This window comes from Dermacentor andersoni, chromosome 3 (assembly GCF_023375885.2).
Source record: "Dermacentor andersoni chromosome 3, qqDerAnde1_hic_scaffold, whole genome shotgun sequence".
Classification (NCBI taxonomy): domain Eukaryota; kingdom Metazoa; phylum Arthropoda; class Arachnida; order Ixodida; family Ixodidae; genus Dermacentor; species Dermacentor andersoni.
In genome coordinates this window covers 525,322-536,629 of record NC_092816.1, presented here as the reverse complement: position 1 = coordinate 536,629, position 11,308 = coordinate 525,322, and the positions used below count along the sequence as shown (strand labels likewise).

Below are 11,308 nucleotides of genomic sequence, written 5' to 3'. Positions count from 1 at the left end.
GCCTGGGCTCTACAACGGTCGCAAGCTATGATCCGCCACGACGGACTTACCACGAGCGCCGCAGGTGCGAGACAGCCTGTGCGACGCAGCCGTGTCCACATCGGGGTGCCTGCTGCTTCACCTATTTTACCGCGCCGACAGCCAGCGTCCGAGCGTAAACAAATTGGACCCCACTCCGCAATGCCGGCATGTCTGGGGACAAACGCCTGCAACACGCACTAAGAAACCTCCTCCGTAGTGCCTAGGCAGAATCATATTCGAGGAGCAAAAGCCCCCAAATTTTCTCCCTCGCGCTCGCTCTTACTCGCGACTGCGCAAAAACGGCTGGCGATCCACCAAATGAACGTCTCCTGAAAGCGACGGCTGCAAGACCAATCCTAGAAACACGCTGACGCTGTTGTTTACAAGGGGGCGAGACAGATGGCGCGGCACGTCACTACCGCGCCGGCGCGCATGTCCGGCGAGCGGCCGAGTCGATGGCGGACCATTCATGTGACCGGACGCAGGCGGCCGCCGCGTGAGTACATTCGCCAGCTTGGCGCTTGTTGTAAAACCGGTGGCACGCACCCTCGACTAATGACAGTAACCTTCCTTGAGCACCGCTCAGCTGCGAGGCGGGCAGAATCAATCACTCAGTTGACGCGATGCAGTTGCCGACAAGTGTGCGCTTCGCTTGATGGCAGTGGTGCATGTGGAAATAGAAAGAGTGCTTAAGCGCCAAGTCGTTTATATTTCCGCAAACATTAAATCCAAGTTCTTTAAGAGCCGAAAACAACCTCGTAAGTGCGCAGGAAGCTTAACCATACGTTCTTCGCTGCATCTGCGTTCCTAATAAAACGTCAGCGCATGCGGTCGTCTTCAAATTTTGCTTTGTTATACTTTCTAAGCAGCGGCGTAGCCAGAAATTTTGTTCGTGGGGTGGGCTCACAACAGCTCGGCCTCCTTCTTGTACAATTCGTCGAGGGATCAAATGAATAACTGCACTGCCACTCCCAAATATCCTGCAAACTAATTCTTGAACTCTACGCACTTTCAAGACAAGTAGAATATGTATTTTTTCATTAAAGAATTTACTCGTATATACCAAAAATTGTGCCGAAAATAACTGATATCAATGATTACATGTTTTTGTCTATTTACTAAGTAAAGAAAATATCACACGAACATTAAAACTGTATCAGTTCGAAACCAACAAAGCAGTCCTACTGAAAATGCCTGTGCGTATAGTACCCGTACATACGATGTTATTGGATATGGGGGCATATGGGTGATATAGAGGCATACGGGCGATACAGGGATATACAGTGAATATGGGGGCGTATGGTTGATGCGGGATCATATGGGTGATTCGGGGGCATACGTGCAATATGGGAATGCGGGTTTTTTGTGGCGAGGGCTTATGGGCAACGTGGAATATACAGCAATGTGCATTCTAGTCATGTGTTTCATGAGTACTGAACAACGTGTAAATGTGTGCAAAAATAATTGTGCACCATATAGAAGAAAACCGAGGCCTAAATTATTTCCCCTGAGCACTATTTATTTAAATAATTCAGCATCTCTGCGATAAATCGGTTAATCTTTCGCAGTCAGTCTGCTGCTGGCACTTCTGACGCTTTTCTGTCGACGTAGGCTGCAAAGCCATCTGTTAAGAAATAGGAACGTGCAGCACGTTTGAAATTTTAAGTCAGGTGCTGAACTATCAAATAAAATAATACTGCAAACTATGCGAGGTTAAAATACGCACTCGCGGCAGCCTGCAGCTTCTCAGGGTGTCAGCACCAGGGGCCTATCCAGGGGAGGGGGGTGGCATATGGGGCTTCAGCCCCTCACCACCGAAATTTTTTCGTGCTGTCATGACCCGCCTACCAAAACAACCCCCGGTGCATGAAACCATTCTGGATTTTGTCTAGAATGCCCTTTTCATGCTCAAAAAGACACTTCAGTGCGAACATTGAGAACTCGGACTGGATTTCGCGCCCACGCCCATGCACCGGGAGTTGCACAACGCCAAAGAGCCCCAATCCGAGCACAAAGCTTCAAGGGCGTTTCGATGGCGAGCGGGCTCATCGCAGAATCTACGTTTACCTCAATGTATATCCGTATTACCGTATTAGCGCATGGATTTTAATTCTGAAACTTCATGGGTATTGGGGGCGAGCTCCACCACAGGAAAAGCTGGCGCCACCGTCGACGTGACAGGCATGACGGATCACGTGGACACAGCGGCTGCATCGGCTGCTTTGGAAGCGCTGAAGCAAACTGAAAACGAAGGTTTAAAGTCCTACCTGCGCTGTGGTCCTGATTACAGGGACACTAAAGGTTACTATGAAGTCAAGTTAAAGTGATAAAGCAATGCTCTAGAACGTCTAAGGCGTCACTATAATCACAAACATAGCTTTAGTAACCGAGAAATTGAGGTAAATGCACGACTTCTTTAGAGCGAATAGCTTTGTTTGCCTCTTTTAATTGGCGGTCGCCCGGTGGATTTGCGATAAAAAGGACAAGTATGCGGGCTCTCCCGAAACCGCGTTCGTCGCCTAACGACAGCGTCATAAGTCTTTGAGACGTACGTGTTAATTCGTGTAAGTTTTAAAGTGTACGTAGGTTAAAATGCGGCGGTGAAGCACTCGCAAAGAAAACGTTCGGTCGCCCTCTCGTTCACTGGCTGGTTTAGTAGTCGTTCGCTTACTCGTTCGTTCAACTATTAACTCGTTCGACCACTATGTCATTGAGACACACTTAATGAGACAAGAAATGGTGCCTCAATTGAACGACTGCATCATTTCACTTACCGCAATTTCGGCCGCGTCATAGCGCGGCAATTCTTTGCGCGGTCATCACTAAAGTCATGTCTCGTAAATGTTATTTCGGAGCGAGCGCAACCGTCCTGAATGCATGCACCTCAGTGCAACTCGGTTCGCGACAAGGTTCGTGAATGGACGAGCTAACGCACGATGAAATATTATTCGTGATCAGTCACTAACCTGAAAAAAATATTGAATTTGTTTGAACCTGAATGAAGCGCTGTTACCGTATTACCGCTTCGCGAATGAATACTAAAAAGCTGATTTAATTCACTGTATACGCAGAATCCCGACTCGATGATCGGCCGCGCGTATTTCTGTCGACTTTGAGGCACGAGAAACATAATAGCACCATCGCTCACCTCTGAGCCTTTGCGCGTGGTTAGAAGATTGGCAAGCACGCACGTTGGCGGCACTGTAGCTTGTAATACTCTTTGGAACCTTCGGAGCAACCACCGTTCGTACCCTCTGTCGGCCTTTGCACGTCATAGCTGATACGCGCCGCGAATTCTCATGGTAAGGATGGCGCGGATTATTTAGGCTGCTGAGGGCTTGCTGAAGGTCACGATGTTGGCATTCGATCGTAAATGTGTTATTTACAACCATTCACAACAGCATCTTGCTACACTCACTTGACAAATGTTGCGTACCTAATTGTAGCGCACGCGATACATTCAGAGCCATGACGGCACAGCGTTAGCGCTCGTTCAGATACTTCTTTAAAAAATAATTATCAAAATAGAAAAAAAGGCTCCCGTCACCGAATCTGTATAACCGTCCGTTTAGAAATTGTATGCTGTACACGAAGTTACTCGGAGCTAGAAAGCCAATGCGAACGCTTAAAGCGCACCGCTTTGCTATGCGTGCATTCACTCTGCGAAATGTCCTCTGCTACGCTCGAGCGGTGTATGGGGCGCCACGGTCGAGGAGGACGCGTGAAGGAGAGGAGAAATGAGGAGTGAAGGCGGAGAAGGAGAGTGTTGCTACTTTACGAAGTTGGCGCGCTTCCTCTCCGCTTGAGCCGCGATCGTCAGTTCTTGCGCCCGATCGCGAACTGCGCAGTTGCTGCAGAAGCACAACGCAGCACAATGTGCGTGAGATTCGTAGCCCAGCAAGGCAGATATTCCACAGTGGAAGTTGGCCAGGACACTCAAGAAATAGGATTCAAACATGTGGTATGACAGTACTTCACAGCGTGCGCCATCTCCAAAGCAGGGATTGTTTCGCTACTTGTCAGGGCTTTGCGTCTACTCTGCTTATGCTATATTTCACACAGTGTATGCAATCTGGCCTTTCTGGCCCTTGCTACGTGGGCTGGACAAGGCCTTATCATTACGTCGTTTGTCGCGCAGGCCCAGCACGGCTTCTTCTCAGGACTCGCTGATGACCTGTTTCGCTACTTATCAGGGCTTTGCGTCTACTCTGCTTATGCTATACTTCACACAGTGTATGCAATTTGGCCGTTCTGGCCCTTGCTACGTGGGCTGGACAAGGCCTTATCATTACGTCGTTTGTCCCGCAGGCCCAGCACGGCTTCTTCTCAGGACTCGTTGATGACCCTGAACCCAGATGACAATGGAGGTGACCACATCAACGTCGTCGTTAGGTGAGCACGTGTCCTCGCATGCCATCCCATCTCATTTTGAGATGCTTCATGACTTTGTAAATCTGCTCGCCGAATTCGCAATTCTCGTAGCTCTGAAAAAGCGAAATTACGAAGGGCAACCCTGAAATAAAATTTTTGGGTTTGACTTGCCAAAACCACAACCTGATAATGAGGCACGCCGTAGTGGGGGACTCCGGATTATGCCACCTGTGGTTCTTTAAGGTGCACCCAATACACGGTGGGCGACGCTTGTTTGCCACTAAACTGAAAGCTTTCTTGGCCAACCTCTCCCCCCTTGCCCTGCGAGGGTGACCTGGGATGCGACAACTTAAAGCTCTTTCATTCTGATTCTATTCCATTTGCCTGATGTCAAATTTACATAGCCGACAATGAAAGGCTATGAGGGGACCCGCGATGTTCTTAAGCGTGAGCTGTTATGGGCTCAATACAATGGCCATTTTTGTTGGCGATGTCCGTCGCCGCCGGTGTCCGTCGTAGCTGTCGCCAGCAACGAGAAGAGAAATTCACAGGCCGGCGCGGCACACGAAGCACAGTCCCAGCGTAAGCTGAAGTAGCGGCTTTACGGGAACTTCAGTTTCTGCACCTCGCACTATAGGGTCATCGCGGTGAAGTCCGTTTTATTTGTTTTTATTTGTTTATATACGTTCAATGCCCGACGGCATTACAGAAGGGAGTGGAGAAGAAAAATGCACATTGTTATGACTGTTAGCGGCTAGTACAGCAATAATAATCCTCGACAAAGGATTTAAATGCAGAAATATTGGGAATGGTGACGACGGAGGTGGGCAGGTGGTTCCATTCCTTCAATGTCTTCGGCAAGAATGAATAAGAAAATAAGTACGGCAAAAAGGGACTTCTACTTTATGACGGTGGTTAGTACAAGACAAATAAGGTATCTCTTGAAGAAGTTAAATTTCTGATGTGGATTGTGAAAAAATTTATGAAATTAGGATAAACAAAACACTCTTTTGCGCACAGAAAGGTTAGGAAGTTTCAAAGTGTGTTTCATCAAAGGTACACTTGAGAAGCGAAAATAATTTTACACAATGAAACGAGCACTACGGTGTTGTACTGATTCTAATTAGTTAATAAATTCCTTTCTGGGATCCTACAAAGCACGCGCATATTCAAGCTTAGACCTTACAATTGTTTTCTATAATGCTAATTTAAGAGAGGATGGTGCTCTTAAAAAGTCGCGTAAGTTACCTAACGTGCGATTACCATTGTTAACGACGTACTTAACATGAGTTTGCCAAGAAAAAGGCTAGCAGTTACGTGAATACCTAGATGCATATACGTGAAAATCTCGTCAAGTACAGAGCCATTAATGCGATAAAGAAAAGGGTTACAATAGAAGGCTTTCGGGAGTCTCTCATTACTTTATACTTTCCAAATACAATTCCATTTCATTGCATTGCACCAGCTAGTCATAGCGTTGAGGTCAGATTGAAAGGCTGTAAGACTAGTGTAAGATGATATTGCGAGATAAATAATGCAGTAATCAGTGTATAGCCTCGAGGGTGATGGAACTACATTAGCCAGAAAGTTAATGCGGACTAAAGAAAAGGCGCAGTTTCGTCCGAAATGCGAAGCGCCGATTGTGATAGTAAATTAGTAGATAGCTACACGAAGTAAGGATAGTAGTTTTATCGGCCGTATAAGCTTGTAAACATTTCCTCACTAACTAAATTAACAATGATATCAGTGGTGTTAGGCTGCTGAGCACAAGGTCGCGGGATCGAATCCCGGCCACGGCGGCCGCATTTCGATGGGGGCGAAATGCGAAAACGCCCGTGTACTTAGATTTAGGTGCACGTTAAAGAACTCCAGGTGGTCGAAATTTCCGGAGTCCCACACTGCGGCGTGCCTCATAATCAGAAAGTGGTTATGGCACGTAAAACCCCATAATTTAATTTTTAACACTAATATCACTATCACATTCTATCATGGGTTCAAACCAACTAGCCCGCTAACGTGTTTAAACTAAATTCACAAGCACGGTGTCGCAGGTGTATCAAGCGGATCAGTCAACAACACATCACGTGTCACTTTGTGGCCAAAGTGGGCCCAGCGTTTATTCAGCACTGGTTTTATACAACATATGCAGAGGAGGGGGACGCCATTTCCACATGGGGGCGTATCTTGCCACGAACACAGCTCGCGCCACACGCAACGCTGACAGTGATACAGATTAGGATACATCCCCTTTTGTAAACAAAAAAAAAATGCATAACAAGGACAGCTTTTTGAAAAAGAGGAAAGAGACAGTGAAATCAAAACAGATGTGGGCATCAAAACTACAATAAAGATCATAACACTGAATAAAGTCACAGCACTTGTTCAGTGTTCTCGTCATACATAAAGCGTCGAGGCGGTCGACGTTGTCTTGTCCTTCTTGGAGCTACCGCCTGCTGCGGAGATATCGGCACAGTGCTCGCTGTGCAGTCTTGATTTTGCGCCGCATCTGGGTCGTGTTGTTGCGCGTAGGGACAGCGCATTCCTGAATATAGTCTTCCTCGTCCTGGTGGGGACCGCGTAGGCGGAAAGACTCTCTAGTTGGCAATAGATGCTCGCGATTGCGTCGCAAGAGTTGGCCGTCTTCAGACTAGATATGACCTTGGTTGACCATACGACCGGAGAACCTGAGCCTTTTTTGACCATGCGCCGTGTTTTATTCTGACTGTGTCGCCGTCGTTGAGTGGTGCGAGTGGCCCTCTTTAGTAGTCTTTTTGCTGGTGTTTGTCAACCCGCTGGTTTTGTCCGACTAGATGCACTTGGTGTTCTTGGCTCGACATTTGCTGTTGAGTTGCTGCTGCTTTAGCTGCTTTACAGGTTTGTTCTGCTTTCTGCAAAGTCAAGTTGTTGTCTGCGAGGAGCTTTTCACGCAACCTGTCGTCCTGCATCCCGAATAGAATTTGGTCCCTCACCATGGATTCCGTGAGAGCGTCAAAGTTGCAAGCACGTGCTTGATTTTTCAGGTCTCGCAGGAAATCCTCCACTGGTTCGCCAGGAGCTTGGGTTCTTCTCCTGAATATGTACCGCTCGTGCACCTCATTGGTCTGTGCAGTGCAATACTCATCAAAATTTTTCACCAACGTGGGATAGTCCTCGTTCTTCTCGCCTTCTAAAACGTGAAGGTGTTAAATACTTCAATAGCCTCTGCGCCGGGACGCTTAAAATCAGCGCTGTTTTGTTAGACTCAGGTCGAGGCTTTTCGGCAACTTCTGAAACACTCAAGAAGATTTAAAACCTTTGTTTGAAGAGCTCCCAGTTCTTTCGCAGGTCACCTGTTGTACAAAGTGGATCCGGTGGCTTGAAGAAATCCATTTCGCTCTACAGTATCCTTCGTCTTCATGCGTCGTGCAGGCAGTGCATTGCCGTGCTAACCACCTCTGCCACCATGTATCGAGCGGATCAGTCAACGGCACATCATGTGTCACTTGCGGGCCAAACTGGGCCCAGCGTTCATTCAGCACTGGTTTTATACAAGATATGCAGAGGAGGGGGACGCCGCTTCCACATGGTGGTGTATCTTGCCACGAACACAGCGCGCGCCACACGCAGCGCTGATAGTGATACAGATTACGATACAGCGCGCGCACTGGTAACATAAACACATCCTGCTCGATGAGCGCGGAAACTCGCTGTCAAAATGCTGGAGTGAGGAATCGCGGCAGCAGCGGCCATAGAATTGACCTTCGTGCATCTCTCGCTTCACCGCGAACGAAACGTAGAAAACAAAGCGCATACGAAGCTACCGACACTGCGCGCACTCTGCAAACCTCACAGATCATTTTTACGATGACGCCCGCGAGAGCGCGCACATTGGCCACGTCGCAGACCGCTTTTAAGTATGGCGCTGGCACGGCCCCGCAGCCGCCGGAGAAGAACGCCCCCTATCCCTCGCCCCACACCCGTGTCTGGTCCGCCTTGGTAACATAGGTAGAGCATTAGGCAATATAATAACCAGAGCTTGGTGGCGCAATTCACCACGTCGTTCCAAAGGGGACGCTCATAGCATCCATCCATCCATCCATCCATCCATCCATCCATCCATCCATCCATCCATCCATCCATCCATCTATCCATCCATCCATCCATCCATTCGTAACAGGCGATTGGAAGATTGATGGAAGAAAACTAGGGAAACGGAAAACAACGAATGCGTTCAAAAACAAAGCACGCTATAAGGTAAAACTATCCCAAACATTTCTATTCCCTTTCTGCAATGAGCACTCCATGATTGGTCAAACGCTTTTTTACACCACCCTCACCTCGCTTGTCTGTCATGCGACGTCAAGAAAACCGCGATAGCTCCACATCTGATATGATGTGTACACACTGATTATGCATGATTCGACCAAACAAAAGAAAAATAGTCGTTCCACATTCGACACCTTTTCGCCATTCATCATCATCATCAATTATATCTTAAATCCACTGCAGGATGAAGCCCTCTTCCTCCGATCTCCAATTACCCCTTGGCTGCGCTAACCTATTCCAACTTGCGCCTGATAATTTCTTAATTTCATCACCCCACCTAGTCTTTTGCCGTCCCCGACTGAGTTTCCCTTCTCTTGGTACCACTTCTGTAACCCTAAAGGTCCACCGGTTATCTAATCTACACATTACACGCCCTGCCCAGCTCCATTTGTTTCTCATAATGTCAATTAGAATGTCGGCTATGTCCATTTGTTCGCTGATCCACACCGCTCTCTTCCTGTCTCTTAACGTTACGCCTATCATTCTTCGTTCCGTCGCTCTTCTGCGGTCGTTAACTTCTTTTCGAGCTTCTTTGACAGTCTCCAAGTTTCTGCCCCATACGTTAGCCCCGGTAGAATGGACAAATCGTAAACCTTTGTTATGATAATTTAAGCTTCCAGTAGGGAGCTGAGTATGTCGGCCGTATGCGCTCCAACGCAATTTTATTCTTCTGTAAATTTCCTTCTCATGATCAGGGTCCCCTGAGAGTAATTGACCTAGTTAAACGTATACCTTCACAGACTCTGGAGGCTGACTGACTATCCTGAAATCTTGTTCCCTTGCCAGGCTATAGATCATTATCTTAGTTTTCTGCATATTAATCATCACCCGCACTCTTGCACTTTGTCTGTTAAGGTCCTCAATCATTTGTTGTAACCCGTCCCCACTGTTGCTGAACCGGACAATGTCACCTGCAAAGCGAAGGTTGCTGAGATAGTCGCCGTCGATCCTTTATTTATCCTTTATTGTTGATTAGCTTGAATATTTACAAGCGTGCAGTGAATAGCATTGGAGATGAACAGTAAACATCATTAAACAACAGGACAAGGACAGGGACACAAACGACAGCGCTGACTAACAACCAAGTGGCTTTATTCTTTCAGTCAGCATATGTACGTAGTCCACCGCTATCTCAAACCATAGAATCAACAGAATTCAGCATGCGCAGCGGTAAAAAATGCAATTAATGCGATAGGAAGGCAATCTCCTTGGGAAGGAGAGAAATGGAGGGAAGGCGTACACATGCTTCGCCGCTATTACGAATGTGGAAATCTTCGGAAAGAAGACGTGCGCGGTCATCGCGGTATTTTGACAGATAAGTCACTTCTTTAAAAGATGGCTTGTAGCCACATTCATTGCAATGCAGGGATAACTGACTATTTCTAGCTCGTTCTTAAACTTTGTTTGAGTGTTCGCGCATGCGGTCATTGATGCACCGCCCCTTCTGACCGAGCTATGACCGCAATCTTAGAACTAAGCTAGCTCAGCCAGACGAGAACTGTAAAAGTCGTGCGATACGTTGATTACTTTTTAATTTTTTGCAGTACCAACACTACTGACGCGCAGCCTGCCGCTACAGTACCATTTGACCTGTTCCGCATAGTTTGACATTCCTTTGAATTGACCACGGAGCATCCGTGAATCATGAACCAACCAGCCCAAATGCGTACTCTTCAGCATTGGAGAGATTGTGTCGGTTTGTCTGACCCCTTTGTATATAGGTATTTTCCTACTTTTCTTGTGGAGAGTTAGGGTAGCTGTGGGATCTTTGTATATATTTTCCATGATATTTACGTAAGCCACCTGTACTCCTTGATTACGTAATGCCTCTATGACTGCTGCTATCTCTACTGAATCAAATGCCTTTTCGTAATCTATGAAAGCCATGTAGAGAGGCTGATTGTAGTTTGCAGATTTCTCGATTACCTGATTGATCACATGGATGTGATCCATTGTACAGTGTCCCTTCCTGAAGTCGGCCTGTTTCCTTGTTTGACTGAAGTCAAGTGTTGCCCTCATTCTATTGGAAATTATCTTGGTGAATATTTTATGCAATACTGGAAGCTAATGGGCCTATAATTTTTGAATTCTTTAACGTCTCCCTTTTTGTGGATTAGTGTAATTTTGGCATTCTTCCAGTTCTTTGGGACCTCTGAAGTCTTAAGACATTTCGTACAAAAGTCTGTAAGCTTTTCAAGCATGATGTCTTCATCTTTTATTAAATCGACTGTTATTCTGTCATCTTCTGCTGCCTTTCCTCGTTTCATCTCTTCGAAGCTCCTTCTGACTCTCTCGCAAGTTATAGAAGGGCCCTCTGTAATCTATTCATTACTGCTTTCAATGGAAGTATCCTGGCTGCTCTGGGTATTGTATAGGTCAGTATAAAATTCTTCCGCTGCTTTTACTATATATTCGATGGATGGATGGATGGAAAAACTTTATTTTCGTCAGAACGCATGTGCGGACGATTCCGTGCTAGATGGCCATCAGCTCATGGCTGACGGCGACCTGGGTGGCCCACTCCACGGCCCTGGTCTGGACGACCGGGTCTGAGCTGGCCAACACGGCCTCCCACTGCTCGAGAGAAGGATCACGCATAATATCCGCCGGT

At 47.0% G+C, this 11,308-nt stretch overlaps 1 protein-coding gene across 1 annotated transcript in view; it reads left to right on the top strand.

Annotated features, from left to right (window-relative positions):
* Positions 1-485: 485 nt before the first annotated feature.
* Positions 486-11,308, top strand: part of LOC126520649 (kinesin-like protein KIF12) — a 421,689-nt gene continuing 410,866 nt past the window's right edge. Inside the window, exons 1-2 of the mRNA XM_050169444.2 lie at positions 486-517; positions 4,330-4,413. Coding sequence (XP_050025401.1) covers positions 4,361-4,413 — 53 coding nt within the window. The 5' untranslated portion in view covers positions 486-517; positions 4,330-4,360. The remainder of the gene's footprint in view (positions 518-4,329; positions 4,414-11,308) is intronic.